This window comes from Sinocyclocheilus grahami, unplaced genomic scaffold (assembly GCF_001515645.1).
Source record: "Sinocyclocheilus grahami isolate Dianchi unplaced genomic scaffold, SAMN03320097.WGS_v1.1 scaffold6.1, whole genome shotgun sequence".
Taxonomy (NCBI): Eukaryota; Metazoa; Chordata; class Actinopteri; order Cypriniformes; family Cyprinidae; genus Sinocyclocheilus; species Sinocyclocheilus grahami.
In genome coordinates this window covers 1,280,009-1,297,807 of record NW_015505185.1, presented here as the reverse complement: position 1 = coordinate 1,297,807, position 17,799 = coordinate 1,280,009, and the positions used below count along the sequence as shown (strand labels likewise).

The 17,799-nt window shown below is 36.3% G+C and overlaps 1 protein-coding gene across 3 annotated transcripts in view; it reads right to left on the bottom strand.

Moving 5' to 3' along the window:
- Window positions 1–260: 260 nt before the first annotated feature.
- Window positions 261–17,799, bottom strand: part of LOC107587120 (sister chromatid cohesion protein PDS5 homolog B-like) — a 44,278-nt gene continuing 26,739 nt past the window's right edge. For 2 of the 3 annotated variants that reach the window (XM_016274764.1, XM_016274771.1), the window contains exons 14-34: window positions 17,672–17,753; window positions 17,511–17,559; window positions 17,246–17,385; window positions 17,036–17,151; window positions 16,853–16,958; window positions 16,228–16,388; window positions 15,838–15,961; window positions 15,537–15,695; window positions 13,587–13,655; window positions 13,240–13,376; window positions 10,981–11,104; window positions 9,269–9,473; window positions 7,169–7,283; window positions 6,717–6,849; window positions 5,367–5,486; window positions 4,965–5,027; window positions 4,736–4,878; window positions 2,019–2,483; window positions 1,822–1,917; window positions 1,592–1,703; window positions 261–584 (exon numbers count right to left, since the gene is read on the bottom strand). In XM_016274764.1, coding sequence (XP_016130250.1) covers window positions 549–584; window positions 1,592–1,703; window positions 1,822–1,917; window positions 2,019–2,483; window positions 4,736–4,878; window positions 4,965–5,027; window positions 5,367–5,486; window positions 6,717–6,849; window positions 7,169–7,283; window positions 9,269–9,473; window positions 10,981–11,104; window positions 13,240–13,376; window positions 13,587–13,655; window positions 15,537–15,695; window positions 15,838–15,961; window positions 16,228–16,388; window positions 16,853–16,958; window positions 17,036–17,151; window positions 17,246–17,385; window positions 17,511–17,559; window positions 17,672–17,753 — 2,755 coding nt within the window. In that variant the 3' untranslated portion in view covers window positions 261–548. The remainder of the gene's footprint in view (window positions 585–1,591; window positions 1,704–1,821; window positions 1,918–2,018; window positions 2,484–4,735; window positions 4,879–4,964; window positions 5,028–5,366; window positions 5,487–6,716; window positions 6,850–7,168; window positions 7,284–9,268; window positions 9,474–10,980; window positions 11,105–13,239; window positions 13,377–13,586; window positions 13,656–15,536; window positions 15,696–15,837; window positions 15,962–16,227; window positions 16,389–16,852; window positions 16,959–17,035; window positions 17,152–17,245; window positions 17,386–17,510; window positions 17,560–17,671; window positions 17,754–17,799) is intronic. The other variant, XM_016274779.1, reaches the window with a different exon arrangement.

Genomic DNA, 17,799 nt, shown 5'->3' with positions numbered 1-17,799 from the left:
ACTAGGCTGTGAAATGTAACAAATACGTGAATTTATCATCAGACCAGTGTTTCTTTTATCTGCAGAGGCACATTTGCACATGCACAACCATATGCGCACAAGAATTACACAGATGAGAAGGGTTAAAAAAAGAAAGGATACAATGACGAACAAATAAAAAAGGGAACTACAAAATGGTTATTCATGTAGCACAGTACAGAATGATATACAGAAGACACACGGGACACAAACAGTACTGCTAAAAGTTGTTCCGATTGGGGGGGGGGGGGGGGGGGGGGGGGGGGAAGTAAGAGCCCAACAACTATTTACACTTTCTTTCTCATAAGATTAAGATCACATGGTCAGCACACATAACAATGGAAAACAAACCACGAGTCATGGTGGATAGGTGAGGCAGAAGCATACGGCAGTAAAAGACGGCAAAATACAGCTGAAGCAGATGCATGGCTCCAAAAAGTCCAAACTTTCACAAGTTCACTCTGTTCATCTGACTTTTTCCTTAAGTATAGCAATCTCCAATCAATCTTGCATTTTGTCTTTGAAAGCACTTATCTTCGGTCTCTTCTCCCCACCTTCCGTCGCACCTACAAAAACATATTAGCACATTCTCAGAACTTTCACCATTTCTTACTAATGAATTTATATTATTTTTCTGGACAAGATAAAGGCTTTAAAAAAAAAGTAAACTTTTTAAACATTTCTGCATGAAATTATATTTAAATGCATAATTTTCAAGATCTCAGCTGAATGAATTTTTATGACTTTACATCACTCATGGTTATAAGAAAGATTTTTTTAAATCCTTCATTCAGTTTTCTTCAACAGATTTCTACATGGAATGCACTTGAATGTATCATTTTCTGCCCAATGAATTTTCATGACCTTCCATCACGATTACTAGATAAAATATATATATATTTTTCAACCTTAATACAAATTTCTGGAGCAGATTTCTAGGTGGAACTAATATTTAAACAATTTATATTTTTCAATTTATTAGAAATGTAAAGATTTCTGCCCAATTAATTTTTATGACTTATTCATGATTACTTGATAAAGATTACAATTTTTAAAAATCTTCATATAGACTTCTGTAGCAAACTCCTGTGGAATTCATATTTAAACACTTACTATATTTATTTTTTTACGTTTTAGAAATCTAAAGATTTCTGCCCAATTAATTTTTATGACTTCAGATCATTCATGATTACTTGATAAAGATTTATTTTTTTAAATCTTCATACGGATTTCCAGAGCAGAATTCTGTTGAATTAATGCATTTAAACAATGATTATATTTATGTTTATTATAATTTTGAAGATGTCTACCCAATACATTTCTATGGCTTAAAATCATTCATGATTACTAGATAACTATTTTGTTCTTTTTTAATACTCCTCATACCACACCATACATATTTAAACAACTATTATTTTCAAACAATTACTACTACAAATGTCTCCAAAGTATTTCAATATTTTATCTTGCATTTTGAATGAGGTTCAATGAATAATTTGCTTAGAAAGCCCTTTTTTAATTTTAAATCAGCTGTAAACCATAACTATGGGTTTTCAGGGGAAAGGAAACTCACTTTAGGTGAAGAGTCCATTGGCTCATCCTCTTCCTCCTCGCTCTGCTGGGCTGTGTTCATCTCCTCTTCAGACTCCTCTTCCTGGTTGGCAGCAGCTCTTGATCTCCCACCGCTGAAACAGATTGTATGAGTCAAATAAAACCCATGAAACAGCCCCAGACACATGTATAGACTACAGGCAGCATCAAGGGAAAATGCCAGAAAGCTTTTAGCAACAGGAGTCTGTGTACCTGGCTTTCCTAGCTGCTGTCTGTGACTTTGGAGGTCGTCCTCTCCTTTTCTGAGGTGTGGATTCCACAGAATCGCTGGCGGTATCTGCCTCCCCTCTGTGAATAACCATTTGTTAAGAATAAAGGGTTTATGGGTATTCAGGACATTCAGTACCAGATCATCTATATTAAGGTCATATATATAGGCAGCTACTAACCTTGGTTTACGTCCTCTTCTGCCTTTGGGCTTCACCTCCATATTCTCACTGCCTGCGTCATCCTCATCGTCCTCCTCTTCCTCTTGCTCTTCCTCATTTTCTTCATCCGCAGGTGGAGCGGTCTTCCTGCGACCCCTCCTGCCCTTGCTGGGCGTCTCGTCCTTTGAGGCTGCTGATTTGGGGGGCCGTCCTCGTCGGCCTCTCTTGGGCGGACTGTTCTGTTCGTCTTCGGTCTCCATGGAGGCCTCTGCCATGCTGCTGTCTTCACCCCACTGGTCCTCGGCATCGTCAGTGCTCGTGTTGGCAGCTTTCTTCCGGCCCCGCTTGGGCTTGGACTCCTGACCCTTGTCGTCCTGGTTGGCTGCGGCACCCCGCTTGCGCCCCCTGCTGGGCTTTTCGGTCTCAGATGGGCTCTTCATTGAAATGTCTTCATTCTCACTGTGGTCCACATCAGCAGAGTCCAGCCTGGGTTGAGAAAAGAAATCTAGGTTTAAGCCCATGCAAGACTTACTGGCATGGTGCCAAAGATACTTTGGGTGTCAGTGTAAGTCTAGGGATATTTTTTAGCCTATTATTACTAAACAGTCAACTCTTTTGTCAAAAAAAAAAAAAAAGGTGTATTTAATTTTCATTTAAAAAAATAACTGCACTGACAAAATCTACCAATTATGTACATCATATATTTAATATAATTTAAAATTATTTGTGTATATATATATATATATATATATATATATATATATATATATATACACACACACAAAAAGTTTATTTAATTTTCATTAAGATCCTTAATATTTAAAAAAAACTGCACTGACACAATCTACCAATTATGTACTTCATATATTTAATATAATTTAAAATATTAATTATTTAATATAATTTAAAATATTAATTATTTTTGTGTGTAATAATATTTTATCTGAATTGCACTAAAAGTAATACAATATTATAATATATCTTTGAAATTAGCATTAAATTAAAAATAAGCTAATAAAATTGCAAGGGTGTCAATGTAAGTCTAGGTATATTTTCTAGAATATTCTTGCTAAATAGTCAACTCTTGTGAATAATAAAATAAAGCTGCAATTTTATACTCACAAAAGTTTACTAAACTTAGAAAATCTACAGCGTACATCATAAATAAAAACTTATATGAATAAAAATCATAAAAATAATACTGACACACATAAAATCATATAGAAATAAAATGTGTTGATAATACATTTAAATTAATTAAACTCATACTGATAATTTAATTTAAAAATACAAACAATATATTAAAAAAATAAAAATAAATAACTACATTGAGCCATCATTCATGTCCATAGCACACACAGTGCAAGACAAATAACTTTGCATTTAGATTGTTTGTAGAAATGTTTTGAAAGCCCAACTACTAATTGAAGCAACAAACTTCAAGTCATTTTTCAGCTGTTTATCTTGGTCACATTATAAAGACACCTACGAGTTTGGCTAATATAAATCTCGAGGGATGGCATGAGTCATCTCAAAGCCATTGAGCAGTACATCCCCAGAGTGCTCTTTCGATGTGGCACAGGTAAAAGGACACAGCAATTATTGTGTTTTCGTGACGCAGACCCATGAAACACTCCATTCAAAAGAATCTCAATGACAGCTATTCAGAAACCAAGCGTCTCTGAGACAACCATCACATGCCTACCCTTCATGCAGGAACGTTGAAAGGCACTATGATTATTGAGCAGTGACCTCAAAAGAGCTCGTTTAGCCCACAGTAGGATGTTAATACCAAAGCCAGATTTTGCAGTATGAAAATGACTTTTAATAACATCCAAAACGGATTCAGACGAGGCTTGCGATCAGACTGCAGACAGCTAAGAGTTCATAACAATATTACAGTTTTAGGAGAGGGAGTGTGTCTCATGTTATTTATAATGCTTGTGTGTTTATGCACACCACCACTGGTTTTATGGGACATTTGGACAAATTTACGCTACTGAACAGATAATGCTACAAATATGTAGTTTTTAGGGATGTGCTAAACTACATATTTTCCAAAAGTGGCATACAGATTAGAATGTGACAGCCATGATATGGCGTTTTCAATAAAGCAATAGTGAGATCAGATTACTAATGTAATTTTCTTGAAACACGGTATAATCTTCCATATACACTACTGTTTGAAAGTAAATAACATTAGTTATTAGTTATACACAGTTCTTTATAATTTTAAGTTATATTTTCTTAGTTTTTGTTTTTGCACAGTCGCCTATGCGCACCGATGTATTTATTTGAAGAAAAATACAGTAAAAACAGTAATATTTCTACAATTTAAAATACCTTTTTCCCCTATTTTATTATATTTATAAATGTAATTTATTCCTGTAATGCAAAGCTGAATTTTCAGCATCATTACTCCAGTCTTCAGTGTCACATGATCCTTTAGAAATCATTCTAATTTGCTGATTTGTAGCTCAAGAAACTTCCTATTATTATGAATGTTGAAAAAGGTTGTGCCACTTTTTTTTGTTTGTTGTGAAAACCAGGATTCTTTAAGAAATAGTTCAAAATAGCAGCATTTATCTGAAACAAATCTTTTGTAACATTATAAATGTTTTTATTGTCACTTTTGACCAACTGAATGCATCCTTGCTGAAAAAAAAAATTGTGACCCTAGCTTGTAAATAGTAGTGTATATCAATGAGCTCACATGTATGCGAGTTTGTGACACTAACCGTCCTTTACTGCGGCCAGGGGAGCTGGGGTTGGAATTACTGCTGGCATTGCTGATGGTCTCCATGCGTGAGAGTTTGGTCTGCAGTTTTCCTGTGGCGGACAGGGGCTTGTTCACAGCACCCAGCACGTTTGCCGCCTTAGGCTGCAGAGAGAGAATCAGGCAGTCAATCTCACAGTCCTGTCTTACCCAAGAAGGTTAAAAGCACAGAATAGAGGGCAAATATGTACCTTTCCTGGGGTAAAGAATGACTTCATCTCAGGAGGCAGATAGTTTTTCGTGTTACTGAAATTCTGAAAAGCAGCGAGATTTAGTGAGCGACTGGGAGAAAAATCTATTTGAACAAACATTATAGATAGCACTCAAAAGAACATTTATTTTTAGGGCTAGTTATATGCACTATATACATTTCAATGATTGTTTAATAGTTCATAAATGTCTGTGACTTTTCAAGGCCTAAAAATGTGTAGTGCTCATGATACATAAATAAAGAGCTGCTGTTCAAGGGAGACACGGGTTGAAAACCAATCATAATCCCCTACTGCCTCTCTCTCCTTCCACTTTCCTGTCCCTTTTTAAAGCAAAAAAAATCCCTGATATTTCTATAACTGGAGGTCCTGCAGGTTAAGCACCTTGTCCAGTTGTGTGAAGTAGCGCGCAGGCAGTACGGGATCTTTAGGTGACTCTAGACTGTATGTGGTACTCTTGGAGATGACGATGTTCATGGCTACATCACACACAGTGTACAATTTCTGCAAGGAGAGAGAGAATTGAGAAGTGAGAAGTGTAAACTATTTATTTATGATTTTCATTTATTTTCACAGAGCAAGATACTAAATATTGTCAACTGTTCATAATACTACAAGAAAACAACAGCAGGACAATGTAACGTAAATATAAAACCAGGTTCAATGCATTTCAGTGCATTCCGATGATTTCCCATTTTTCATGTTTCATCTTTTAAATATTTCTGAAATGAGGCTGCATTAATATGATCAAAAATACAGTAAAAACAGTGATACAGTGAAATAGTTTCTATTTTAAAATGTAATTTATTTCTGATGGCAAAGCTGATTTTTTTCACTGAAAACAGTGATTTTGTGGTCAAGAAACCTTTATCAATGTTGAAAACATGGTGCTGCTTTTTTGTGGAAAGGATTATTTGAATAGAAAGTTCAGAAGAACATCTTTTATTTTAAATAGACATATTTTGTAAGATTATAGAAAGACTGTCACTTCTGATCAATTTAATGTCTCCTTGCTGAATAAAAAGTATTATTTCTTTAAAAAAAAAAAAAAAAAAAAAAAAAAAAAAAAAAAAAAAGAAACAACCCCCACCATTTACACCTTTTTTTTTTTTTTAATATGATCAAAAATACAGTAAAAACAGTGATACAGTGAAATAGTTTCTATTTTAAAATGTAATTTATTTCTGATGGCAAAGCTGATTTTTTTCACTGAAAACAGTGATTTTGTGGTCAAGAAACCTTTATCAATGTTGAAAACATGGTGCTGCTTTTTTGTGGAAAGGATTATTTGAATAGAAAGTTCAGAAGAACATCTTTTATTTTAAATAGACATATTTTGTAAGATTATAGAAAGACTGTCACTTCTGATCAATTTAATGTCTCCTTGCTGAATAAAAAGTATTATTTCTTTAAAAAAAAAAAAAAAAAAAAAAAAAAAAAAAAAAAAAAAGGTACTGACCCCACACATTTGACCAGTTGTCTGTTATATTATTATTCCATAAATTGGATTCTTACAATACATGGTTATTATATTTGTATGAATTTAGAAGATTATCAAGTGTAGAAATGTTTATAATAAATCCTAAATAGACAGGTGGCTGTCTTGGAGGAGGGGGCTGTGGAGAGATAATGTTCATACTGACTGTAGACATTTCCATGTTTTGTTATTACGTAATGCATTTCCAGTTCTGACAATCATTTATATTTAAAGCATCACTCTGAAACAAGACGGACCTCATTAATCTTGGGATCATCCGGACACTGTCCATCTTTTGTCTGCTTTATGTTTTCCACCATTTTCCTGATGAACGCATGGCTGTTGTTTTCATTTTTGGCCATTAGGATCTCCAAAACAAACCACAAAGCCCTGAAGGAAAAGGAAAGATATGAGAGAGAGAGAGAGAGAGAGAGGAACAGAGAGAGAGAAACATCATTTTCAAGATTAAAGGCAGATGGCAGCTCTGGAACACCATTTATCAGTGTTTTCGGCAGCCAGACAAACATCTAACAAGCTGCAGATTTTCTCCACTGTTTATGAACATTTGAAGGGCAACATATTGGTAATGAATATCTCGTCCAAATTACGCATCTGACATTTTCAGAGCTTGAAATGACAACCTAATGAAGAGATAAACATTCTCCAATTAAAAATGGAAGAGAAGCCGAAGGACTTTGTGTGGACTCACTCTTTGATGTCTTTGAGCTGCTCGATGTCCTGGACTTTCACGTAGTCTGGGTCGTGGACCAAGAGGTGAATTGCATATGGCACCACATACTCCGGCAGGAGCGAAATCAGCTTTTCTGCAGTACACACAAATGCTTGTTATAAAAATCTGGGAATATTCCAGGACCCACAATGTTCTACAATATCCCCGGTTTGTACTGTGGCTCATGAATATAAATTACAATTGGAAAAGTTTCCCACCCTCCAAAGGTCTGAATCTAACAAATCAAAACTGAAAAGGCTGACGTGCAAAGAATTAATTCCAAAAGCAACAGATGAAGAAAGCAACACAATGGACCGGAGAATCCACTTGACAGGACAGACATAACAACAGCCTCTTTTGCATAATGACCCTGATGAACTGCTCAACTGAGCAGCTAAATATTTCATTGTACTGGAAGATGTATGAATTTTAACTAATAAAGATCACTAGCACAAAAACACACCACAAGGCCTCTAATAGGGAATTTGATTCTGCTTCTGATTCCTGAATGACTCCTTTAGTATTTGAACAGACTCCTCACCTCTCAAATTCATGGTAATAACTAAACAAAATGATGGACTCATTGTGGTTCTCTTTCGAATCAACCCAAAGAAAGTCACAATTTTAAAATGAGTTAATAATTGGTGTTGAAAATTGCATTGTGAATCAATTTGGAATGGAATTGTGACTCCTTGTATCAAATCTAAATGTATTGTGAGGTGCCTAAATATTTCCACTTTTATAAAGTTAGACATGTTTTTTTTCCAGCGATTCGTTACACAAACAACAACATTTGACAGTCTATATAAGCTGACTGAAATCATGGTGATAAACGGCACACTTAAACCAAAAATTATGTTTACTACAAAAAGTGAAGATCCTAACATATATATGAACTGGAGAATCACTTTAATTCATAATTTTACATGAATTACTAAATTGCTGAAGAGTTGCTAATTCAAACACAAGACGCATGGTTGTTGCATACTAGTGATGCGCGGATGGCGGTTATATCCGCGGGCACTGCGGATAATCCGCAGATCGGGTGGGTCGGGTAATAAAAAAATGCATTCTGATTATTTGCGGGTGGGTCGCGGGTGGATAAAATAAATCATTAATGATGCAAGTGTGTAAATAGTGTGTGAATGTGTTTTAAATAGGCTACACAAATTGAATAAACTGTAAATTAACATTAAAAGTTATTCAACAAAACATTATTTAGTCAAGAGCAGTAAGGGATTTTCTCTGTCTTTTGTAGTTTGATTAACCTTAATAAAAGACGGCACAGCTTTATTAGGCTGCTGTCACAAGACCTATTTCACGGATCCAATACTGATACTCATGCGTTTTATTTTGCAACTGTTTACATTAACTTAAGACAAAACCGACAGTACTTTCTCAATTTGGTACTCTCAGTATGCGCTTTGGATGTGAATGTGAGCGCACGCGCCTCTGGAGAGCACGAGTACCGAATGGCTTAAAAAGACGTGAAAATAAATTTTTGCGACGATTCAACAATGACCGATTAGGCAATTGACAATTCGGTCAACTGTCCCGAAACGCGAGCTAAAGTCTTCTATCGCAGCGTACAGCAGCTCTAGATGCGTCCATGTGAAGCGAAAGTCAAAGAGAGAAGACGCGGTACAGCTGAATCACCTACGCTGTTTTCATCTGATGGTTTGTGTGGATTTATTTACTCATCTAACCTACATGCTATATTGAATAAAGGTTTTGCAGTAATTTCCCTCATTTTAAAGTTGAAAGCTGCGGGAATGAGTAATGTGATGTATCCGCAATCCCGCAACGAAATTCAGGATCTGATTAAACATAATTCTATTATACAGAGCCTTATACATAATTTATTTGAAGCTGCAGATTCGGGTGACGTTTTAGCTCATCCGCGCATCACTATTGCATACACAACAAAGATATCTTGTCTACACTTATTAACACTTTAAAAACCAATCACTTACAATATCTTGTTATATGAAATAAATAAACAAAGATGAACTAAATCTAAACTGGTTCTCGATTCCTAGCCCTTGCCTTCAGTGCCGGATTTTGACTGGCTCTCCTTACCGCTGACTGCTGCATGCTGTTTCAGGTATTCCCTGCGCAGGTTGATGTTTTTGACCAGGCATTGGCGGGCGTGCGCCCTGCGTTCCTTCACCGGGTCTTTGGCACACAACGTGAACACAGCCAGGTACTCCAGTGGCAGACGCAATCTGCACAGACCTTTGTGTAGCTTCTGGGCGAAGGCCTGTCGCACCTGGTAGCACTCGTCCTGAGAAAAACAAGAGAATTTATTAGTTCCTAATGAGTCATTCAGCTGATGCTTTTATTCAGTGGCTTACAAAACACTCCCAAGGACAATAACCCTCGAGTAACCTGGGGTTGAGTGCCACCATCAGTCTTGTTCAATGTTGACCACTCCTGGATCATCTTTTTGTTAAGGTTTGACACTCTAACCTTTTGGTTTCCTGTATAGGCCAACATTAAATCCAAACTGACCCCCATTTACTTTTTTAATGCACATTCCTCATCGTATTGTGAAAGATTAATCAGTTCCTCTGAAAGTATTTGTCTACTGACATCCTTTTTTGGCTGCCAGTTAATAACATTATTCAATAGCCTGCACAGCCTACCTAAGCATTGATTTTGCAAACATGCAACATGATCTGGCTCCATCTTAATATTAATCACCCACTTCCAACAATCCAAATAATTTACAGCCATTTTATTCTGGTTGAACATCCTGTTGCACTCCGAAACAGTCAGAAAACATTATAGAAGTAAACTGAGTAGTGAATGAGGTTACATCCTCTCTCTGCAGTAGGAGAGGCATTATTTTCAATGGATTTAATCTGGGGTACTGAAGCGGACTTCTAATTTTATGTTCAGTTTATCTGACCGATAAAATCAGATTTCAAAGCGTGACTGGTGACCAGGAACACAGCGAATCACTAGACAACCAGTCTGTTAGTCAAAGCAGAGTAACCCATTAAAACGATGTTAAAGGGGTCCCATTATGCTTTTTCACTTTTTCAACTTTAGTTAGTCTGTAATGTTGCTGTTTGAGCATAAAAAAGATCTGCAAAGTTACAAAGTTCAAAGTCCACTTCAACAGGAGACATTTTATTCAACAGAAATCACTTTTCAAAAACTACAATGAACGACTCGTTTGGACTACAACGCATATTTTCTGAGATTTGTGATATCACAAATACCGACGAATGGGACAAGACCTGGTTGAGCTGCACTAGAGAAGGCAACGAGTGTCATCACTATGCCGGAGACACGCTAGCTTTCCCAAGGCAGATGATCTTAGAGTGGTTACAATCATCCGGGATTAAATCACACTCTAAATTGATTTGATTTTGACGCAATATTTACACTGAAGCTCGCGGCAAGGGCGGCTATGGCAAGGGGCATGACATTTCCTGACCAGGCGCCGAGTGCTGCCAATCACAACACACACTGGCCCAGCTAACCAATCACAGCACATTTCGTATTTCAGAAGGCGGGCCTTCATTTGATACAGGAACTATTCGAGCCGTTCATGTCAGACTGAGGAGAGAGGTGTTGTAATAATGTAAAATGTGTGAAAAATAATGTGTTTTTCGAAAAACCTAGTATGAGAGCCTGTTCTAGTATACCCCCAAAACAAAATCAAGACTTTGTAAAAGAGCACACTAGGACCCCTTTAAGGGATCTTGTTTTTGACATTAGGATGAAATGTAAGTTCATCAGGGCAATATGGAGTCAGATAAGGAGCCGGCAGTTGGTCTTACGTTGATGACGAGGGCGCAGAGCTGGTACTGCTCCAGGGTGATGATCTCATGGTAGCACGGCTCCTGAGAGAGACGAAGAATGGCACAGCCGGCTGCCAGCCGCAGACGAGACATGTCCGGCTTACTGCACACACAGAAAATCAGCATATTAACACTAGAACCGCCACGGGGGAAATTTTACCCGTGGCTGTTTTTAAAACGTACATAAAATATTTTTAATAAAACATTCAAGTATCCCAGTCACTGACTTTTATTAAAATTGTGTGATTTACAATCGCCTGTTGTTAAAAACTGTTTAGATAAAACCAGATCAAAAAACGGGGCATTTATACCTATAAGCACCAGCGTGGGTCAAATTTACCCGCTATATAATGCCTGCATGTTCACGCTGTCATTTTCATGCTGCTTATGTTTTAACATAGTACATTGCTAGGCAACACCTTTCACTCACTGAATTAACAGTTATCAGTTTCATAAATAAAGACAAAATGAGTAAAAGTAGGCGATTTATGAATGCTGAAGAGATATAAGAAGCACTAAATGCCATGAGGGATGGAGAGTCTGATGGTGGGGAGATAAGTAAAGTGTCCTGTCGGCTCAGCATCTGACGGCGATCAATATATTATATTTAGACGTTTTATCCTAATGTTACTCAAAATTGTTCAAAATTATTGAATTTTTGTTTTGCCATTTCTATTGTTTATTGTTCGCTTCTGTGTTGCTATTTATTCTAGTCTGCCTGTTTCCTGAAGAAAAAAAATCTGATCTGATGTAGGCTAATGAATAAAACCTTGATTTTTTTTTCTTCTTGTATAATTCAAATTATAAATGACATAACTAAACAAATTAATAATTAATTAGGTGAAGCTGTGCGCTTGAATTTGTCATTGCATCATCCTATGCAATGTGGTGAATTATTATTGCTCATTATCGTCTATACGCTATTTCAGTAATTTAAATAACATCGGTTATCTTAATATATTGATTAATGACATTGTATTATAATAGCCTGCTACACCACCTAAATATGTATTTACTTCCTTCTAATTCTCGTTGTCAGTCATTTCATGACTCTAGACACATCTTTGTGAAGACAGTAGCATAATACAGTGAAATAATATGTTCTTTAGCCATTCAGAAACAGCTGTCATGTGCGTGGGTAAAATTTACCCACTGGCGGTTTTAGGTATACAGCGACCCCTGGCGGCTCTAGTGTTAAATCACTCCCATATTAGAGACATATATGTAAATAAATAAAAATGTTGTCACATATGATTAAAATAAAATTGCAAATTTTCTTAAATTAAAATTAACATTTGATGGAATAAAATAAATTTATCAGAAAAATGTGTAATGAATTTTTTTTTTATAGAATTTTCAAATAAATAGTAAGCCATACCTGTAAAAGCTATACGTTTACAATTTCCAAATAAAAAATAAAACCATACAATCTATATATTTTAAATACACTACAGTTTAAAGGTTAGGTGTCAGTAAAAAAAAAAAAAAAAGTAATAGTACTTTTATTCAGCAAAGACACATTAAATGCATCAAAATGTGACAGTAAAGAAAAGCAGCAGCACAACTGTTTTCAGCACTGAAAATAAAAAATGTTTCTTGAGCACCAAATCAGCAAATTAGCAATATTAGAATGATTTCTGAAGGATCATTTGACACTGAAGACGGGAGTAACAATGCTGAAAATCCAGCTTTGCCGTCGCATGAATGCATTACATTTCAAAATATATTAAAATAGAAAACAGTTAATTTAAAGGGTTAGTTCAACCAAAAATGAAAATTAGCCCATAAATTACTCGTCCTCAAGTCATCCTAGGTGTATATGACTTTCTTCTTTCAGACGAATCCAGTCGGCGTTACATTAAAAATTGTCTTTGAGCTTTCAAGCTGTTTAATGCCACTCAGTGGGTGTTGCATGCATCAGTCCAAAAGAAGTTAAATAAAAAGTGCCCATCCATGTAAAAAAAAAATTTTTGTCTCACATGGCTCCGGGGGGTGAACAAAGGCCTCCTGTAGCGAATATTTGCATTTTTGTAAGAAAAATGTCCATATTCAAAGCTTAATAATCACTTTAATGTAGCTTGCGCCAACAGTTGTACACGGAAGCAGCACCGGGCGGATGACAGGGAAGATAAAATGGGCTTTTATTTTGTTATTTTATCTTCCCTGTCAGCAGTTTATGATGTCACTGCTCAGGACAGTTGCTAGTAAAGGGTTTGAAACTAAGTAAATGTCACTCACCCAATCTTGCCCTGCTCCGTCAGATCACCGTCGCTGCTTAGGATAGCCGTCAGCATTCTCAGAGTGGAGTTGCCAGATTTACTCTGGTTGTTCTTCACGCCGAGCAGCCATCTGACCATCAGTTTCAGACCCTGAATCTGAGACAAACAGAGATAGAGACACATTGAACACACTTTACTCCTCAGTTCATCTCCTGTGAGTGCAAGCTCAGGCGTCATTTTTTTATGTAAAGGAGAAGAAGAGAAGAAAAGAAAAGAACCCATCTATCCATATCTGTGAATCACTCTGGTACTTTCTTCAATAAAAGGGAATAATAAATGGCAAGTCAAGACATAGCTGTGTCTTACCTTAGCCAGTGTTTCAGGAGAGACTTCATCATCCGGGACCCACAGCTTGGTGGTTTTCTTGCCAGGAATCTTTGCAGCAAACAGAAAATATAGATTATCAGATGCCTCAAAACCCGAGAGTGAGGAGAGTCCTTTATTGCTTGGTCTAAAAGTTTGCTAACAAGGGTACAACTAAAAATAAACACTTCTTGTTATAGAAGCAAGGAGACAAATGTATATTTGACTATGTATATTAGAGCACATGACTCGCTTTAAAACCACTGGAAAATGAAATAAAACTATGCCCACAAGGTCAATCAAATCGGTAAACAGGATCTTAAACTTTCTCACACATTTACTCTTATAATTATACTGGGTTGATTTATGCCTTAAGCAAGCACATCCCCATGAAATCACATTCATTCAATAAGTCCAAATTAGTTAATGATACAGGCAAATAAACATGCATATTTAATGCTGTTCTCTCAACCAGCTATGATATCCATTATCAGCAGGGCTTTCACAAGCATGACATTTTGGCTGATTTATAGTTATGTAAATAATTTTGATTAATGATTTAAATGTCTAATGCCTAGTTTATTTTTTTTCTTTCTTTCTTTCTTTCTTTCTTATATCTTTAATACAGCTTAATATATATACACATCATAGAAATCTGTTTATTTAAGGCTTCATAAACAAATATTACATATTACATACAAATATGATTAATTATAGGATATTTTATTATTGCCATTATGATATTGGAATATATTGTTCTTAATGCTGGAATATTATATATTTAAACAGATAAATAAAAAGTTTAAATAAATTATATATGATAAAATGTTATATTTAGTATTGGCAATATTATACATAGGAACGATAATATTTCAGTCCAAAAGATACACATTTAATAGGGCTGTGCGATATTGAAGAAAAATGCAATATGCGATATGAAATACGATAATGCTTAAAGCGCCACATGCTCAGATGAAAACGTTTTACTCAGCTGTTGCTGAGTCAGTTCTGTGAACTTCTATAACTATCTTGTGTCATATATACATATATATAGATATATATGGTTATTTGTATGCATGCATGTACAAAGAGTTCCTGTAAAACCACAACAAATTCCTTGTGTATGCGCACACTTAAGTGGTGAATAAAGCTTATTCTGATTCTAGTAAGAAAGCACCCCTTCAACAACTTCTGAAAGTGAACGGTAGTGTTTTACTTGAGCATTACATAATGTCATTTTAACATTAGTGTAATCATTTTAACATGAGTTTAGGAACTGAATAATAAAAAGGCAAAATAAAACACTGCTTAGTATTTACTCTTTGAATTCAATATGCACTGATTATTATTTAAGCTACAAAAGTTATTTAGGTAAGAGCAGTGAGTGATTTTCTCTTTGCCTTTTGTTCATGGCCCCAAATATTGCAAGCTGTAGCGATATGCATATGTACATTTGCGATATTTCGATATATTGCACAGCCCTAGTATTTAAATAAAAAATTTAAGGGGGTCTGAATACTTTCCGTACCCACTGTACATTTTGGCATTATGATAATGAAATATACTGTTATTAATATTATACACTGGAACAGTAATTTATTTATTTGCGAATTATATTTAGTTTTTATTCACATACATTATATAAATAACATTTAGGCACATCCTAAACAGCCAAAATAGACAAATGTTCAAAAGAGAACAAAAAGGGAGAAAAAAAAAAAAGCACTTACAGTTCACAATGCACGTTAAGAACATCATGCACACCTGAGCAATCCAGAGGTCTTTATATATCAAGTGTGAATTCATTTTGAGTGCTCACATAATGCACTAATTCACCAGAAGGCGTGAAATAAAAATGTGCATTTTTACGCAGTGCATCAAACTGATTGCCGTGTCTTCTCATCAACATTCAGGCTATATCACGAAACCGTAATAAGCAATGCTATAACTTACCCGGTCGTTCATAAGCAGGTCTTTAACAATGAAATTGGCCACTAAAGATTTGAGCGGAGCTGCAAACTGTTCCGGGGCCAGCATGGCCAGGTGTCCCAGTGTCGTTAAAGGGGTGATGAGCTGTTCCATGTTGTCTGTGTCTAGACTCTTATGCAGAGGCTGTGGCAGATAGAAAGCAATTGGTTAGAATGACAGAAGTTTTAAAATGAGTATGGGAAGTTCTCTGTGCCAAGGAAAGTTAATTTTAGAGGCACAGCAAAAAAACATTTTCCAGATCTTTTTTGGACCTTAACAGTCTTACCTCAAATATCTGTGCGAAGTGTGTGTCTCTGTTGGAGAACATGGCATGGATGCAATGGATGGCATATTTGGCCTGGCGAGGAGAACCCTTCTTTGCTTTGTGCTGCAGTACTGGTAAAAGGACTCTAGGGGGCAAAAGAAAGTCAAATAGGCAGGAGTGAATGGCACCATCCAACTTTATGAATGACTGTACAGCAAAATAGAAATTAGTTTTCCATTAAAAGTGACAGAGCATCTCAGAAATCAAGAAATGAGAATCTGTCTTCAATAAACATAAGCATGTCTGAAACTTTTAAATTGATGGAACAAATCAAGCAGCGTCCCTCCTCTTGAATAAAACCCAGACGTGCTTTTCTGATCAGTGTGGGCCATGAGACGGACTCAAACGTACGATTTGATGTGTGGGAAGCTCTCCTCCAGTTTGTTGCCAGTGTTTTTGAAGATTTGCAGCGCAGCCTCTGCAACCTTCTCATCGTCCATTTTCAGACATCCCAGCAAAGACTCAAAGGTCTCGGCAGAGTGGAATGACACAGGGTGGGTGAAGGACAGGACCTGAGCGTAAAGACATTTTACAGCTAAAGAAAACCCATACCTCAAACTAATAATAAAAAGGTTACTTTGTGCTTTTACATGTGTATTGGGGCTGGGCGATAGTATCTGCTCTCATTTTATTGGGCCAAGCTTCCTAAAAAAAAAATCTGTTTCTCTAAAAACTTTATTGTCGTCTTTGATTTAAAGTTCAGTAGTAAAAATGCTAAAACACTGGAAAGTTTGACTTTTCCATGAATCAGCGCAAACTGTCTATAAACTATCACTAAAGTGATTCAAAACTTGATTCACCAATTCATTTGTATTATAAACGATACCAGATGTTTTTGGTAAATTCAGATTTTTAACACTCTGAATCAAACAATAACTGTTTGGTTAAAATAATGGTTCATCTGAAATGAAATGAAATATATAAAGCCAACACGGACACAGTCTAATGTGGTTAACACTTCTACAGATTTATTTACCTTCAGCAGCTCCAGGCCAGCTCTGATCGCTTGCTCGGTCGGGACTCCTTCATCTTCATCATCAGCAGTTCCTTCTATAGATTTGTTTACCTGTTTGATAAGTGCACTGAAGAAAGAGATGAAGGAGTGAGACTGTGCAAATGATAGTACATTTATTCCCGGTATTTAACAGTCTTAATGTACCTGATGGATTCTGTGTCGATATGAACAGGCGCTATCCTCTCCAATAAAAACTTCACCATCTCCAGGAAAGGATTGCTGGGTTGTTTGGGGCTGCCCAGTTTTTTGGTGATTTCTTTCTGTGGGGTGCAAACACAGTCACAAACTGAGACAACTTCAACAGCGTTGGTAAAAACACGATTTTCCTGCAAGGTGAAGCGATACGGTACTTACCACACAGACTTCAGCCTGCTTACACGAACAGGACGGGCTCACAAGAGTCTCCAGTTGCTTTCTGATCTTCTCGTCCTCCTCAAGAACCTGAGCGAGCTTCTTCACAAAGTCCTGCGTCTTGCCTGGGTCTGGCAGGTTTCCTTCAACACAAAGATGGAGAGATGTTTCCTCCTCAGTGAACGTTTCTTGTTACTACATAAAAGGCAGCTTGTACTTGACAGGAGAATAACTTTAACAGCACTGTGGAGGAGACAACACGACTTACTTGTGATAACCATGACCTTTGAGAATACAGCCTTGTTGTAACTGTCAGACTGGGGGAATAAAAAAAAATATTCAAGAATGTTTAAACAGATGCAAACCATGTAATAAAGAAGATTTAGAAAAGCAATAACCAAAACCAAACAACTGTGAGGAAAAACCAACTTTTGGCTGTTTTATAAGATCCAGAAGATCTTTGACGTTGTGTCTCAGCATGTTCTGACACTTCCACATTTCATTCAGAGCTCTATAGGAGAGATGGACCACAACAACCACAATCAACATTCCAAGTC